Raw genomic sequence first — 16413 nt, forward strand, 5'->3', positions numbered from 1 at the left:
CCCTAAGACTTAGGCATCTTTGCCTGGCGGGCACCAATTCGCCAGGGCTTCGGCGTCTTCGCTTCTATGGTCATCTGCAGGTGTCGCCGCCTCCAATGAAGTCACGAGTGGTGATTGGCTCGCGGCGGCCATCTTTGACGTCATCGGCGGCGGCAGCCGCGGGACCGGCGCCTGTCTGGGTGTCGGCAGCGGGCCTGGATCCGAGAGGATCTAGTCCCCGCCAGCCATTCTGCCGAGTATGGCAGCGGCGCCCATTTCAAAATTCAAAGATGGCCGCCGCGAGCAGTGATTGGCTAGCGGCGGCCATCTTTGAATTTCAAAAATAGCGCTGAGGTGCCATATTTGAAATGGACGCCGCTGCCGTATTCGGCATAATAGTTGGCAGGGTCTGAGTCCTCTCCGGTCCAGGCCCGCCGCCAACGCCCTGACCGCCGCTGGACCATCCACCGCCGACACCCGTGCCGACACCCGCGTCCCCCGCCAACAACCGCGACCCGCCGCCGTGGTCCCCACCACCGCATCCGTGTCCCCGCCGCTGCTTTGCCCACTACCGCCCGCAAACGACGGCCATCTTGCTGCACCCAAGTGAAGCCACTACACCTGCTGAAAGCTCCTACTGCGGCTATGCAACAAGTTGAAAAGGTAATAGTTTAAAAACTGTCACTTTCTAATTTACCTGAACCCCAAAAGCATGTACCCTGGCACATTAGCTACCTAATAAAACAAATTCCACCTCTACCCTCAGTTTTGCCTTCCCAAAAAAAACCCATAGACTATAGCAGAAAAGTTGTTCTAATTGAGAATATCAGAAAAAAGTGACAGTTGGAGCTTACTCCCATGTCCTCATTTTTTAAGTTTATGCCCTGAAATTTGGCATGCAGCACCGAGCGACAGTTCTACCAGGCCATGCCAAATTTCCGATCTGTACCTCCTATAGCTTTTGAGGTGTAGCCCCTTGAACACCCTGCCCCCCCCCCCCCCCCTTCGGAATTCTCTATGGAGAAATCCGTTTTTATAGATGCAGCCTTAATATAAGGGCACGACTGTGTCCTTATAATATATCATGCCTTATGTCAACTATTAATGCTTATGGTGGGGTAATGGTGTAGGGCACAGGTTCTCAAACTTGATCCTCAAGATCCCAAACAGTGCATGTTTTCCAGGTCTCTTCAATGAATCACAGGTGAAACAATTAGTTCCACCTGTGGATCTTATAAACTGTGCCAGTGAGCAATGACTACACCTGTGCACTTGCTGGGTGACCTGGAAAACATGGCCTGTGTGGGGTCCTGAGGACAGAGATTGAGAACCACTGGTGTAGGGAATTTTTCCTTGGTACACATTAGGCACTTAATACGGAATCAGTATGGTTCTAATCCCGACAGCGGCAGCCTGACAGAGGAGGAAATCCTGATCGTCCATAAGGTAAGTATACACTAACCTAATTCCACCCCCTAACACTAATCCTCCTTTAGGGGTGCCTAACCTCCCCCCCCCCCCACCCCAAGTACCTAACCCTAGCTCCCCTCTAAGTGCGCAACCCCCCCCTTCCCCTAGCCTAACCCTAACCTCAAGGCAGGGGGGAGGGTGCCTAACCCCAAGTCCCCCCCCCCGGGAGCCCCTAACCTAACACCCCCTCTCTTGCGCCCCCCCCCCACGCGGCTGTTCGCGTCCAGCTCACCTTCGATCGGTAAGCCGGATGACAGGCTCTCGGCGTAGGTCTAATGACAGGCGTCAGGATTTCGATGCCTATCATTTGTACCTTGCCGGGATTAAGCAGTCGGGAAGCCAGCGGTCGGCATTGCGCCGGCTTCCCGACTGCTTCCTCTTAATACCGCCAGAGCACAGTGCTTAATTTAAAAGCCAAAACGTACATTAGTATTATTGCCGACCATGTGCATCCCTATATGGACAAAGTCTACCCATCTTCAAATTGCTACTTCTGTCATCATAATGTGCCATGTAACACATCAGCTCATGCTCACTCAGCGAATGGGACCGTGTTCAGTGTACTCCAATAGCCTCCAGTCACCAGATCTGCATCTAATAGAGCACATTTGTGATGTGGAGGAACGGCATATATATTTTTCACCTGCAATTGTAAAAATTAAGTGTTCGGGCCATTCATCAAGAAGGTAAAGCAGGAGATATCTGTGATATCTCCTGCTTACCTTCCTTTCCCGGTATGGCCCGCTGTCCCCATACACTAGTATGGGGACAGAATTCACCAAGCTCCGAAAATATATTTTCGGAGCTTGAGTGCAGGAGCATTCTCCATCTTCAAATGGCGTTTGCTTCCGCTCTGGGTTCGTAACCGTCCCGGGTTGCGAAGAGGAATCCTTTCAGATCTCTCCGCCCCTGTCCAGCTCCTTCTGCCGGACGTCGGGGCTCTTGTGCGCATGCGTGATCTGTAGGTCACACATGCGCACTAGCGTCACTGCCCCAAAAGGAGCAGTGAAACGATTCACAAAGTGGGGGACAGCTGATTTCACATCAGCTGTCTCTGCGCCGGAGCAATGATGAATTGCGTGTCCACGGCGAGTTAGAATGTTAATTGTCGGGGTCCAATAATTACCATCATGAATAGTCCACTTAATATCTCACATTCTCTAGCAATCTTTTCATTTCTTTGCAGTAACCAGTTATATATAATTAAGCACTTGGTTATGTGGGATATTCAGTAGATTTTATCTCTAACATTAACTTCCCAATGCTATGGTGGTGATTCAATTGTTTTTATCGCAGCACTTTCCTAATGGATGACCAATGGAGCAATTAAAATCGATGCTCTGTTTCGGGACAAATAGCTTTGGAAGCACACATTTCTTCATGCACCCTCCTGAAGTGGCAAGCAGGTATGTGCGATAAGTCCTGGTTTTTGGTTAAGTTCGGGATTTTAGACTGGTTTAGCCGTTTACGCTGCTAAACCCGATCTAACAGGGCGCGACAATTAATGGGCGCCAAAAAAACAAAACAAATTAAAGCTGCGTCGGTGCCCAAAATAGCGTGCCCAAAAAATGGGATTTTGGTACCTACCAGTAAATCCTTTTCTCTGATTCCACAGGGGACACTGGAGGTGCTTACAGTGGGGGTATAGAGGCGTAGATAACTGGAGCTGCAACTTTAAATAATTTAGAAGTGTGAAGCTCCTCCCCCTCCATGCCCCATCAGACCTCAGTTTAGAAAATGAAACAGAGAGGAGATGGAGAACAAGCGGAGTAAAAAGGAGAACAACACGCAATAACCAAATCAAACAACATACGGAACAAGCTGAACAGGCAGGCTAAGAGCGCAGAGGTGGGCGTCCAGTGTCCCCAGTGGAATCAGAGAAGAGAATTTACCGGTAGTACCAAATTCCCATTTTCTCTTTCATCCACTAGTGCAGAGGTTCCCAAACACGGTCCTCAAGGCTCCCCAACAGTTTAGGTTTTAGTGATGTCCATGGTTAAGCACAGGTGGTTAAATCAAATTGACTGAGATACTAATTAAGTCACCAATGCTCAACCATGGAGATCTCTAAAACATGAACTGTTGGGGAGCCTTGAGGACCGTGATTGGGAACCTCTGCACTAGGGGACACTGCAGGTGCTCACGCTGGGGACGTCCCAAAGTTTTCCCCACGGGCGGGAGTGCTCTGCAGCACCTGCAGAACAAGACGGCCAAAACGGGTTGCTGAAGAAGCGAACGTATCAATTTGTAAAACTTGACGAACGTGTGAACTGAAGACCAAGTGGCTGCACGGCACAATTGTGACATGGAGGCTCCCCTACCGGCCGCCCATGACGCACTCAGAGAACGTGTGGAATGAGCCAAAATGGATGAAGGAGGCCGATGGTCGGCAATAACATAAGCCTGATGAATAGTCAGCCGGATCCAAAGTGCCAAAGTCTGCTTAGACACTGGCCAACCCCTCCGAACAGCATCATAGAGGACAAAAAACGACTCAGACTTATGGAGGTCTAACCACATCCAAGGTAGAAGAACCACCAGAGTCCTCCACCAACGACGGTACCACAATAGGCTGATTGATATGGAAAGCCGACACAACCTTGGGAAGGAAGGCGGCTACCGTCCGGAGTTCCACTATATTAGCATGAAACACAAGGTGAAGTGGCTTATAGGACAGAGCACCCAATTTCCGAAACTCTATGAGCCGAAGCGACAGCCAGGAGGAGGACCGTCTTCCAAGACAGACACTTAAGATCAACCTCTTCCAAAGGTTCAAACACGGGCGACTGAAGAAACAGAAGTACTAAACTTTAAGTCCCAGGGAGCTATCGAAGGTACAAAAGGAGGCTGCACATGCAAGACCCCCTGAAGAAACGTCTGCACCTCAGGAATGAGGGCCAATTTCCGTTGAAAGAAAATGGAAAGGGCAGAAACCTGCACCTTTAAAGTTCCAAGACGAAGGCCAGAATCCAGACCCGTCTGAAGGAAAAGCAGAAACCGGGACAACTGAATAGTCCTAGATGGAAGACCCCGATTGGAACACCATGAGATATAAGAACGCCAGATGCTATAATGCGCAGCCGAAACTGGCTTCCTGGCGCGTAGCATGGAGGAAATAACCGCGTCTGGGATGCCTCTGCGTCTTAGGATACCAGTTTCAAGAGCCACCCCGTTAAATGCAGTTGCGCTAAGTTGGGGTGTACGAAAGGACCCTGCTGTAGAAGATCCGGGTGCAGATGAAGGGGACACGATTCGTCTGACAATAGGGACCGAAGGTCCAAAAACCAACAGTTCATAGCTACGAGAATGACAGAGGCTGACTCGTGTTTTATCCTTTTTAGAAGACGAGGAAGAAGCAGAATCGGAGGAAAAAAGTAAACAAAGTCGTAGATCCATGGATTTGTCAGAGCGTCTACTGATTCTGCCTGCGGATCTCGAGTTCTTGACACGTTTACTGGGAGCAGACGATTCAATTGTGATGCCATGAGGTCCACCTGAGGATATCCCCCATCGACGTATCAGCGCGTTGAACACGTCTGGATGAAGCTTCCATTCCCCAGGATGGATATCTTGGTGGCTTAGGTAATCTGCTTCCCAGTTGACCACACCCTGGATGAATACCGCCGACGGGATTACAGACTGGTTCTCGGCCCACCGGAGGATCTGAGGGCCTGATTCAGAGCCGGACGCCCTGACCAGACCGCTCGCTCTGAATCAGTGCCCTCCTACCTAAAAATGGAGCGGCCTCCTGGCCGCTCGCATAGCTGTGGGTGACCACCCACAGCATATGCGAGCAGCCAAAAAGATGGTCGCGATGGTAAAGAACTTCGCGACCATCGGGCTTGCGACGAGACCCTGCGGTAGGGTCTCGGTGACCGCAAGCCCTGGAATGATTTTGGCTCTATCAGAGCCAAAATCACTCCCACTGACATCTCTTGTGATGTCAGTGGGGCCGGACCCAGACGGCAGGCGTTCCCATGGGAACGCCTCCATCTGGCAGCCGAGCCACCGGCCCGCCCACCAAAGCGGGCGTCCTGTCACTCAACATCGACAGCACGCCCCCTTTGGTGCGAGACCCGGAGCGACAGCTCGGCTGTCGCTGTCCGGGTCTCGCGCATGCGCACGACGGAGCCGGCTCCGTCGTGCGCATGCGCACTGGGCCACCATCGACCCGCTTGCGAGCGGGTCTGAATCAGGCCCTATGTTCACTCCTGATGTCAGTCATGATCGCTCTCCTTCGGTCATGAGTTTGGTGCAGATGCGGGGAGCCGAGAATAACCCGAACGGCAATGCCCGAAACGGAAAATGATCTTCAATATGGCAAAACGCAGAAAGGGCTGGTGTGGTTCCCAAATGGGAACATGGAGATAGGCATTCTTGATATCCAGGGATAATAGGAACTCCCTGGTTTCAAGCTTGCAATGACTGACTGCAGAGACTCCATTTTGAAATGATACATCTTCAGATACAGGTTCAAGGACTTGAGGTTTAAGATGGGCCTGACCGAGCCATCCGGTTTGGGTACTACAAACAGGTTTGAGTAAAACTCCATACCTCGTTGATGTTCCGGAACCGGAACTAGCACAGATGATACTACTGGAGACTGGATAGCCTCCTGTAGAACCCTGGCCTTGTCTGCAGGTATTGGCAGACTTGTAGTGAAGAACCAAGGTGGAGGGGGGACTTCGAAGTCTATTCGGTACCCTAGGGAAATTAGTCTGCGGATCCAAGGTTCTGTAGAGGTTTGGTTCCAAACTTGTTGAAAGTTTTGCAAGTGGGCTCCCACTGCAGGAGGTCCCAGGTGGGACGGAAGACCGTCATGCCACCTGTTTCTCCGCAGGTTTAGGCTCTGGTCTACGTGCAACAGTGTATGGGCAACTTCTACCTCTGCCACGTCTAAGTTGCGTGGGAGTACTTCTGGCTCTACCACGAAAGGAATGTGGCGCACGACAGGAACGAAACGAAGGTCCATTTTAAGATCTTATGGGAGCCAGAGCAGTTGACGGGAGGAAGGTAGACTTTTTTAGTGTATCTGCTCTTTATCCTGATCTTAGTTCCTTTCTAAGTTTTCATAAATTATACCCCTTTCAGACATACAACCCGGGAAATTTCCTGCACAGACCCGGGAATTGCTCCTGTGCAAATTCCCGGGTACTTGGTCGAGACCCCCCTTTCACACTACAGTGTCTACCCGGGAAATTCCCAGGTAGACCCCTTTCAGACATAAGCCGCTTTTTTCTGCTTACTTGCCGCTCCTGTGCCGTCTGCTCCTCCTAGCCTGATGATGTCATCAATGTCATCATAGGGCTGCCGGTAGCCGACCAATCAAAATGCAGCATTTTTTATTATTATTTGATTATTTAATAGCAATATCAGCAAATTCAATTAGATGCCAGGTGAAGCACCTGACTGACAGCAGCTGGAGAGGGCGGAGCAGAAATACAATGAGCCAGGAGTGGGGAAGATGATGTGTACAGCAGGGAAGGGGTTACTGGCCAATCAGTGCAGTGGTAACAGAGAGCTTCTCCCGTCTGACCAATGAGAAAGTTGCTTCCATGAGGGCAGCGGCTGTTACCTGAACAGAACGAGGATCCCGGGATTAGCAGCCACTGTCACCTGCAGCATCATTGAGAGGAAGATCGCCCGGGAGTTCCGACACAAGGTAAGACCCTTCCCCACTGTGCCATCCTCTGCCCGCATCATCACCTGACGCAGCCACCGGCGCGGGGGGTGATGATGCTCAGCGCTGATGCTCCTATAGGAAGCTCTGCGCTGCTAACGCTATGCAAAAGCTGCTTGGTGCAGCCCGGGAGTAGCACCATTCAGACACGAGCAGGGTAATTTAAAACCCTGGTCGATTGAAGGGGCAGCTACCCGGGAACGTGTTCCCGGGTAGGTACCTATCAGACATACGCGGCTACCCGGGAATTTGGCCAAATTCTCGGCATTCTCGAGATGTCTGAAAGGGGTATTAATTATATTTAAGCAAACCCCAAAGTGAATTCTGTTTCTGGTCTAACTTCAATGGCAGCAATTAAAAGTCTCTCTTTCCCTGTAGGATTCAGGAAGACTGCACTGTATATACAGTCAGGTGCATAAATATTGGGACATTGACAGAATTTTCATATTTTGGCCTCTATTCACCACCACTATGGCTTTGAAATGAAACAAACAAGATGTTCTTTAACTGCAGACTTTCAGATTTAATTTGAGGGTAATTACATCCAAATCAGGTGAACGGTGTAGGAATTACAACGGTTTTTATATTTGCCTCCCACTTTTTAAGGGCCCAAAAATAATGGGACTATCAACTCAAAAGCTATTTCATGGACAGGTGTGGGCTATTCCCTCGTTATTTCATTATCAATTAAGCAGGTAAAAGGTCTGGAGTTGATTCTAGGTGTGACATTTGCATTTGGAATCAGTTGCTGTCGACTCTCAATATGAGATACAAAGAGCTGTCACTATCAGTGAAGCAAGCCATCATTGGGCTGAAAAATCAAAACAAACCCATTAGAGAGATGGCAAAAACATTAGGTGTGGCCAAATCAACTGTTTGGAACATTCTTAAGAAGAAAGAATGCACCGGAGAGCTCAGCAACACCAAAAGACCCGGAAGACCACGGAAAACAACTGTGGTGGATGACAGAGGAATTATTTCCCTGGTGAAGAAAAACCCCTTCACAACAGTTGGCCAAATCAAGAACACTCTCCAGGAGGTAGATGTATATGTGTCAAAGTCAACAATCAAGAGAAGACTTCACAAGAGTGAATATAGAGGGTTCACCACAAGATGTAAACCATTGGTGAGCCACAAAAACAGGAAGACCAGATTAGAGTTTGCCAAACGACATCTAAAAAAGCCATTACAGTTCTGGAGCAACATCCTATGGACAGATGAGACAAAGATCAACTTGTACCAGAGTGATGGGAAGAGAAGAGTACGGAGAAGGAAAGGAACTGCTCATGATCCAAAACATACCACCTCATCAGTGAAACATGGTGGTGGTAGTGTCATGGCGTGGGCATGTATGGCTGCCAATGGAACTGGTTCCCTTGTATTTATTGATGATGTGACTGCTGACAAAAGCAGCAGAATTAATTCTGAAGTGTTTCGGGCAATATTATATGCTCATATTCAGTCCAATGCTTCAGAACTCATTGGACAGTGCTTCACAGTGCAGATGGACAATGACCCGAAGCATACTGCAAAATCAACCAAAGATTTTTTTAATGCTGAAAAGTGGAATGTTATGCAATAGCGAAGTCAATGACCTGACCTGAATCTAATTGAGCATGCATTTCACTTGATGAAGACAAAGCTGAAGGGAAAATGCCCCAAGAACAAGCAGGAACTGAAGACATTTGCAGTAGAGGCCTAGCAGAGTATCACCAGGGATGAAACCCAGCGTCTGGTGATGTCTATGCGTTCCAGACTTCAGGCTGTAATTGCCTGCAAAGGATTTGCAACAAAGTATTAAAAAGTGAAAGTTAGATTTAGGATTGTTTAGTTTGTCCCACACCTGTCCATGAAATAGCTTTTGAGTTGATAGTCCCATTACTTTTGGCCCCTTAAAAAGTGGGAGGCACATATAGAAACTGTTGTAATTCCTACACTGTTCACCTGATTTGGATGTAATTACCCTCAAATTAAATCTGAAAGTCTGCAGTTAAAGAACGTCTTGTTTGTTTCATTTCAAAGCCACTGTGGTGGTGAATAGAGGCCAAAATATGAAAACTCTGTCAATGTCCCAATATTTATGCACCTGACTGTATATGAACTTCTTTAACATCCTCCCCGATTATTCAACTGCTCTGAAACTTCTAGAAACTGCAAACATCTTCATGATTTTCCAGTCATGTTGTATAACCTGGACTGCAGGTACAGTTTACAATTTAAATGTGACCTTACATGTAGGCCCAAATGTAATAGGCAAAATTAAGACTGGCAGCCATTTGTCTCTCCAAATATTTACAAAACCATATTACAGTACATGTGAGCTGGGCCTACAACCTATTAAAATATTTGTGTTCATTCTAGCACCCTGCACCTGTCACAAACTGTGCAGTTCCTCTTTCCTGTCTGGGTGTAACTCTGCTCTCCAGGTAAGAAAGAGGAATTGCACAGGTTGTTACAGGTGCAGGGTGCTAGAATGAACACTAGATTTTCAAGTTCAAACCCTTTGTAACTTTAAAAGTGGTAAAATATTGGTTAACTATTCAATTGCTAGACAAAGTATTCAATCATATTGCAACAATTTTACTAGCATCACTATTCTATATTAGTTATAAACAGTTTTATTATTCTTTACAGACAGGGCAATGTATGAATGTTAGTTCGCCTGACCATTCCGCCAGCTGCAGCTATCGATATCGACAGCTTGGCGATACCCTATCCCCATAGCAGGGACAGCGGCTCCACATCATAAAGATGTGGGGGGAAAAAGCAAATATGTACTATATAAAACATTTTCACCACCGTGGTAACGAAGTAAGAATGCTGGTCGGTCTAATGGTTAGCATTACTGCCTCACAGCATTGATTCAGAGAAGTACGCTAACCCGATGGTCAGCGGACATCTCCGATGTTTTGGAGTCTGTGTTTGCACAGGACCCATTCTGCACATGTGCAGAATGGATCCTACGATCTCAGACAAAGTTCCCCCAAGCCTCTGCCTGACTGACAGTCAGAAGCATTTGGGGACGGGGACAGTTTGCGTTCACGGAAACAGGAGAGTCTTGCCCCCATTTTCTGGGAGTGCTGAGGCCACTTCCTGGCCTCACAGGCAGCCAGGAGCAGGCTAGCCTGTGTAAGCTGAGGCTTACTCAGCTGGCCGATGCCAGAGAACATCGCAACCATGAATGGTGGTCGTAGAGCTGGGATCGCAGATGCTGACAGGAGGCGTTTCTGTAGACACCTCCTGCAGCATTAGCATTTAAGAGGGAGATATCCATCTGGAGACAGACACATTTTAATTCACAAGATTAAGCCTATGCAATGAAATTAGGCACTACTTAAAAAAAGAGACTGTTCATATTACGGTTTGCTAATATCTGAACTTGTATAAAGACTGTGGTTTCATCAGACATTACACACTAAAACATTAGTGTAAAAGTGCAATACTATAAGATAAGTGGCCTGGATACACAATCACACGAACAGTACCAACATTATTATCACTATGTTACATTGTTTAGTTATTGTGTCTGATTGCATATGTGCAAGTAGATGTCAACACACTACAATTGAAGCACAATTTCAGCTGACAAGCAAACGTTGTACAGCACTCCTGACATCAGGAGTGGGCCCAACGGGTTTTGGAATGACCATCGGCCCCAGGTGCTGTGTACCCTCTGTGTCAGTGTAGTAATGTGTTTTGCAGTGTGTTACCTGGAGGGAAAAAATCCACCTCATGCCAAGTCTTATTAAGGTTTTCGGACCCGAAATCAGTCTGAGTGCGGCTGCCTGTTTACACCCCTTCCCAAAGCCTCCGGTATCCCATTGACCACTGCTGTGGAATTTGGACTTCACACTGAGTTCCAGAGCACCACTGCAGGGCCACATGTTTATTTTCTCAATGTGAATAGTTACTTAGTAGTACATTATTTTAATATTATATGGTCACTCAAAATCTAAAAGTTTATATTTTGTAATAAGAGTAAGTTCCTCCTTCTTTCTGTTATTATACACTGTGCATTATGGCTAATGTCAGAAAAGCAACTTCTGATATAAGATTGTAAGCGCCTAGGAGCAGGGTCCTCCTCCCCACTGTCTCACAGCCTTCTTCTCTAGCACTTCTATGACAACCTTCACCTTCAGAGCTGTACTGTGTATGGAGAATTGTGTTGCTAATTGTTACTTGTGTTCTGCTTATATTTTGGTTACTGTATTGTAATGTTCTGTGTACCCTTTACTGTATGTACGACGCTGCGGACTACTTGTGGTGCCCTATAAATAAAATGTAATAATAATAAATAATAATAATATCAGCAGAATTACAACTTTAGATAGCTTTCTGGATTGGAGGAGAGGGTTTACACTGTTCACCAGCAATTTTAAATCTCTTGCTACAGCAGTGCGGAACTCACTAATGCGCTCTCAGTACAATGGTTACCTTTACGCTGAGATCACAGTCCCCAACCCTTTTAAACCTGATCCTTACTTTAAGTGAAGAGACTGCTATAAAAATTAGGAGATCCTGGTTATCACAGACAATAGCTGGTGAGTAACTGATTTTAAATCTTCCCCCTATTATTATCATTAATTGGGAGCTCTGTTGTGTGGCATACTCTAAAGTGAAGTCACCACAGTGTAGCATACTATAAATTGGGTGCTGGAAAGGGGCATGTGTGGTGGTCTGATGGCATTTGGAGAAGTCTGAGGGGCATTGAAGAGACTTGTATGGTGGTCTATACAAGTGTTCATATATTTTGGTTCTCCTAGCTTTTAGAAATATTTGTCAAGCCCTGATATAAGTACATTTTTCTCTAACTTCCAGTGATTATATACCAGATCTATCATGTTCTCCTGTTTTTAAGATTTGTTTTTTAATCTTTACATTCAGACAGGATCGAGCTACATACAGCCTACATCTTTCCAAATCCAATTGGTAACACAAACAAAATAGGATATATACACTTTTTAGATAAGCTCCTTTGTAACTATAATTGTGTTGACATAATATTTTACATGGATGTTGTGCACACAGCTAACACCTCAGAGGGCACTATTAACTTAAAATACGGAGACAACCAATTTTAAGCATGGTGTGCCATGTAAACATGTAGTCCAACTGATGCATTTTTTCATAAGGTTTTTTTTTTTTTTTGGCTCCTAAAAACTTAAAAGATCTCTGTCAAGGCCTGATCTACATGTCCATTTGAAGGGCAAGTGAATCTATGGGTTCTATGTACTAATAATCGTGGAACTGCCGGGACTATTAAGAATTCATATCGCAGGGAATATTTTCATTTTTAATTCAACTATACCTGCTATGTCCAAAGAGGAACTCGCAGGGACGGTTGCAGTAACCAAGAGCATTTCTAGAGAGGAGGGGGCCAGTGTGCAGTCTCCGACACGGGCCCCCTCCTGTCTGGCGGCCGGCAGCGCACTGAGCTGCCACGGCCATTTTCCCTGTACTGCGCATACGACGGAAAAATGGCCGCGGCGGCCATTTTCCAGTCTTTACAGCGTCGACCCCCGCGCTGACGTGGGACTCCAGAGGTAAGTAATACTATGGGTGCAGGGTGTGCGGTGCGGGGCCCCCCTGGACCCAGGGGCCTGTGTGCCCTGCACCCATTATAGATACGCCCCTGTGGTAATCGCTCTTCCTGTGAGTTAGATCGCTGGCAAATTGTAGAAGTCTTTCATGTTTGTAAAAGGCGTCCGTATTGATAATAATGGGGACCATGACCTGCAGTGCTAATTAGCACTTTGCCAGGGATTTCTGTGAAATATCCTGCATTGGGTCATTAGTACATAGGTACAATGCATAAAATTATGCAGAAACTGCAGTTTCTACATGACTTTATGTAAACAGCTTGATACAAAGGTGCCCTAAGTCTTTTTTCATGGTTTCTTAGCGAATCCTTAATAAGCACAGACCTTTACTTTAAGCAGGTAATTCCAAGCAGGGGTAGATCCAGAAAACAACTGACAGGAGGGAGACCAATAAGTTTGGTGCCAGAGTATTTGTACTCCTCTGCACATGCTCTATATTTCTATGAATTTTTTTTTCCCAGAAATAGCCGCCAGGCCAGATTGGTTTATACTGTATAAACGACAGGGGAGACACGTGGTCTCCTGAATCCTCTCCCATGTCAAAGTATTTTAATACAACATAAAATCTTCCTCTGTTTTTTATTTTGCTTTGGGGTTTTATTTAGATATTCTTCAGATATTTTAGACTGTAGCTACAGGAAGTGCCTGAACAAATTTAAACAGAAAGAGCAAACAGACTACAGTCAGGAAAGAGCTTTTTCTGAAAGCTGAAGGACAAAGGCCCTGATTCAGACCCACTCGCGAGCGGCTGTCCGCTGGGCAGAACTGGGCAGAGCGGCTGGTGCACGCTGGGCAGAACTTTGACCCAGACAGCCTGTCCTGGGCTTCCACTGGATGGATTTGGATGAAAACTTCAGAGGGGTGGCAATTGGTATGGGATGCCTAATTTAATAACTTGAAGATTTAAACTCGGGAAACGCCGGGTACTTCAGCTAGTTTGCAATAATGCAAAGCAAAAACTTATCAAATCATGTCGGCAGCACCTACTATAAAGGTTAATAGCTAAACCAAAAAAAAAACATTGTTAAAATAGTGATAAAGTTATGACTGTCTTTATTTGTAACCTGAAGTTTGATTAAAAATTGCACTTTGATTGGATTAAAAATGTTGAGACATTAATGTCATCAGTGAACAAACCATACAAAACTAATATGACACAATGCTAAAGTAACGTCAGTTTTAAGCAGCATCTAATAAATAGTACTTTCATAATCACGAATGTTGGTTTACATTAAAGTCTCCATTTTATTTCCTGTGCATTTTTATTTAAATAACATCAAAAGTCTTCTGTCTGACCCATTTCCAGCAGGGCTACATCAACCTGGATTAAGATGTGGGATTAACAGGAATGAGCTTTGGTGCAAAATATTTAGTCTACAGACCACCAGATCAACAGCTATGGTTACAAAATTCAAGAACCTAATAAATATATTTGCTGGTTTCAAGAAGGATATTTTAGACATCTACACTGTCATATGTACTAATCTGAACTTTTTAAAAAATAGTTTGATACTTTCGTCTAAACTAGTTTTTTGGGGATTTTGTACCTATTACACCATTTACAAAACAAGTAATGTCATATTGAGAAAATAAGCAGCAAATTGTTAAATTCCATGGCTTGTCAGATAACATAGGGGGAGATTTATCAAACCTTGGAGATAAATAAAGTATTATCCAATCAGCTTCTTACTGCAATTTTGAAGGTTGTATTTGAAAAATGACAGTTAGGAGATGATCCGTTGGTACTCTCTATCTCTCTCCAAGCTTTGATAAATCTCCATAATGCCAAAAATAAATCCTAACACAAAAACTCAAAATCGGTGAATAGTGAGGAACAGGAGATGAAGCAGACGAACAACAGAAGGATATTAGATTAGAATTGATACTGATGTATAAAGAATATAAATTAATACTTTGAGGCAAACTCCAAACACTGAAAAGGAGATGCACAAATTCATATCCCAGCCCTTTTGCCCGGTATAGCCAAGACATCAGGAAGTGGAGGACAACAATATGTGTCACACAACATGGCAAATTTGCTCAAATAATAGTAACATCTGCTATTTTGATTAAAACATCCTTCCTGTATCATTCCATGCTCACTTGTAAAACTTAGAGAACAATCTCCTAAAACCACAATAAATTCATATTGGTGGTTTGTTTCTTCTTCAACAAGCGAGAAACATTATCTTCTGACCGTTTTATATCGTACAAAACAACACCACAAGGAAATATTTTTATCAAAAGAAGCAAAATATGCAAGAAGATTACAAGGCAATGCAGACTTCTAAGGATTTCAAACAGCTGAGCAGTAGAAGGCTTGTTTCTATAAAAGGCATCTGTACATGTGCTGCACACATTCCACAGTAACAGGCTTTGCTGAGTGATCTCCCAGCATTGTGGCACTTATCAGACAGTGGTTGCTAATGTAAACATTATTGTGTTGTTTCACTTTCAGCTAAAACATTGTTGCAAATACAAAATTATTACAGTAACCAATATAACAAAATGATTTTTATTATTGACTTTCTTTGTGAGCAGGAACTCAGTGCTGTGTAATGTATTGTGTGGTCTCATCCATGACATCATGACAGCCATGCACCTTTCTGTGAGGAACGCCATAACAATTCGGGCCCTGATTTGTGGAGAAGAAGCCTCTGTATCCATGTAACAGTACAGATCACAACCACAGCTGCGGTAACATGGAGCCCATGTGACGGTGGCAGCCTAACAGAACAATAATACCCAGTATATAGCACAGCAGCACAAGGCATGCCCCATAGAACCGAGAACAGACTCAGCAGAGTAAATGAGTGGATGAACAGGTCCCCCCCGCTCCCCGGCCACCATGACAGTAGCCATTGCTGGGTGTACGTCCGCCCCTCCCCGAGCGCTCACCAGATCTGTAGAAGGCAGCGATGTCTGCCGAGTCCTTAGCCGCATCCTCCACCCCCTCTCCGGTGCAGATGCCATCGCTGCTGCCTGCGGCTGTGGCCATGGTGCATGTGGCGGTGACGCTGCTGCTGATGCTGATGCCGGAGCTGTTCATGCTGGAGCCTGCAGCGTATTATCCTCCCACACAACGTACACACCGCCTTTGTCCTCCCGGTACCGGTTCTCAGGGCGCCATCGCATCCTCACAACATGCTGCTCGTAACACGCGATAAATAAACCCGCTAACACGGAGCCGGTATAATAATACGGTGACAGAATAAATGGAACACAATGCAAATGTGGAGCTGCCTGCCCGTTGCACAGGCACGGCGGGAGCGGCACGCAGCGGTTATCTCTGACACAACAGTGACGGCAACATGAGACAAATCACTGCTCCGGTAAACACGGCGGCGGCGGCGGCGGCGCCCACACTCACAGGCGGTGGCTGCGGCGAATAGGGGGGCGGAGTCAGGCGGCTGCTGTTGGGGGAGCTTTGGTTACTCTATGTACATGAGTGTATGTGCCGGGAGGGGGGGACCCCGGAGTCTCGCGAGAGAAATCACACATACACCACCGATTCCCAATCCCTTCACCCTAGTCACAGGCACAAGCAGAGGCAGGCAGTCAGCAAAACAGTATCTAGGACAGCAGCACTACTACGTCTTTCTTTGTCATCGTGACTCCGCTCTTACCAGCTTTATTGCTACTTCTGTCCGTTATACGTTAAGTGCTATGCCCCATATCCTATGC

General features: G+C 46.1%; 1 protein-coding gene across 6 annotated transcripts in view; it reads right to left on the reverse strand.

The window, feature by feature from the left end:
- The window catches only part of TRIO (trio Rho guanine nucleotide exchange factor), a 496865-nt gene extending 480718 nt beyond the window's left edge, over positions 1-16147 (reverse strand). For 4 of the 6 annotated variants that reach the window (XR_015869672.1, XR_015869673.1, XM_088445727.1 and 1 more), the window contains exon 1: positions 15628-16146. Coding sequence is in view for 4 of the 6 variants with exons in the window: in XM_088445727.1 (XP_088301853.1) it covers positions 15628-15778 (151 nt within the window). In the remaining 2 variants the exon portion in view is untranslated. Of the gene's footprint in view, positions 1-15627 lie in introns of all 6 variants that reach the window. The other 2 variants (XM_088445729.1, XM_088445730.1) reach the window with 2 other exon arrangements.
- Between the last annotated feature and the right edge of the window lie 266 nt (positions 16148-16413).

This window comes from Taudactylus pleione, unplaced genomic scaffold (genome assembly GCF_031769625.1).
Source record: "Taudactylus pleione unplaced genomic scaffold, aTauple2 ptg000386l, whole genome shotgun sequence".
Lineage (NCBI taxonomy): Eukaryota > Metazoa > Chordata > Amphibia > Anura > Myobatrachidae > Taudactylus > Taudactylus pleione.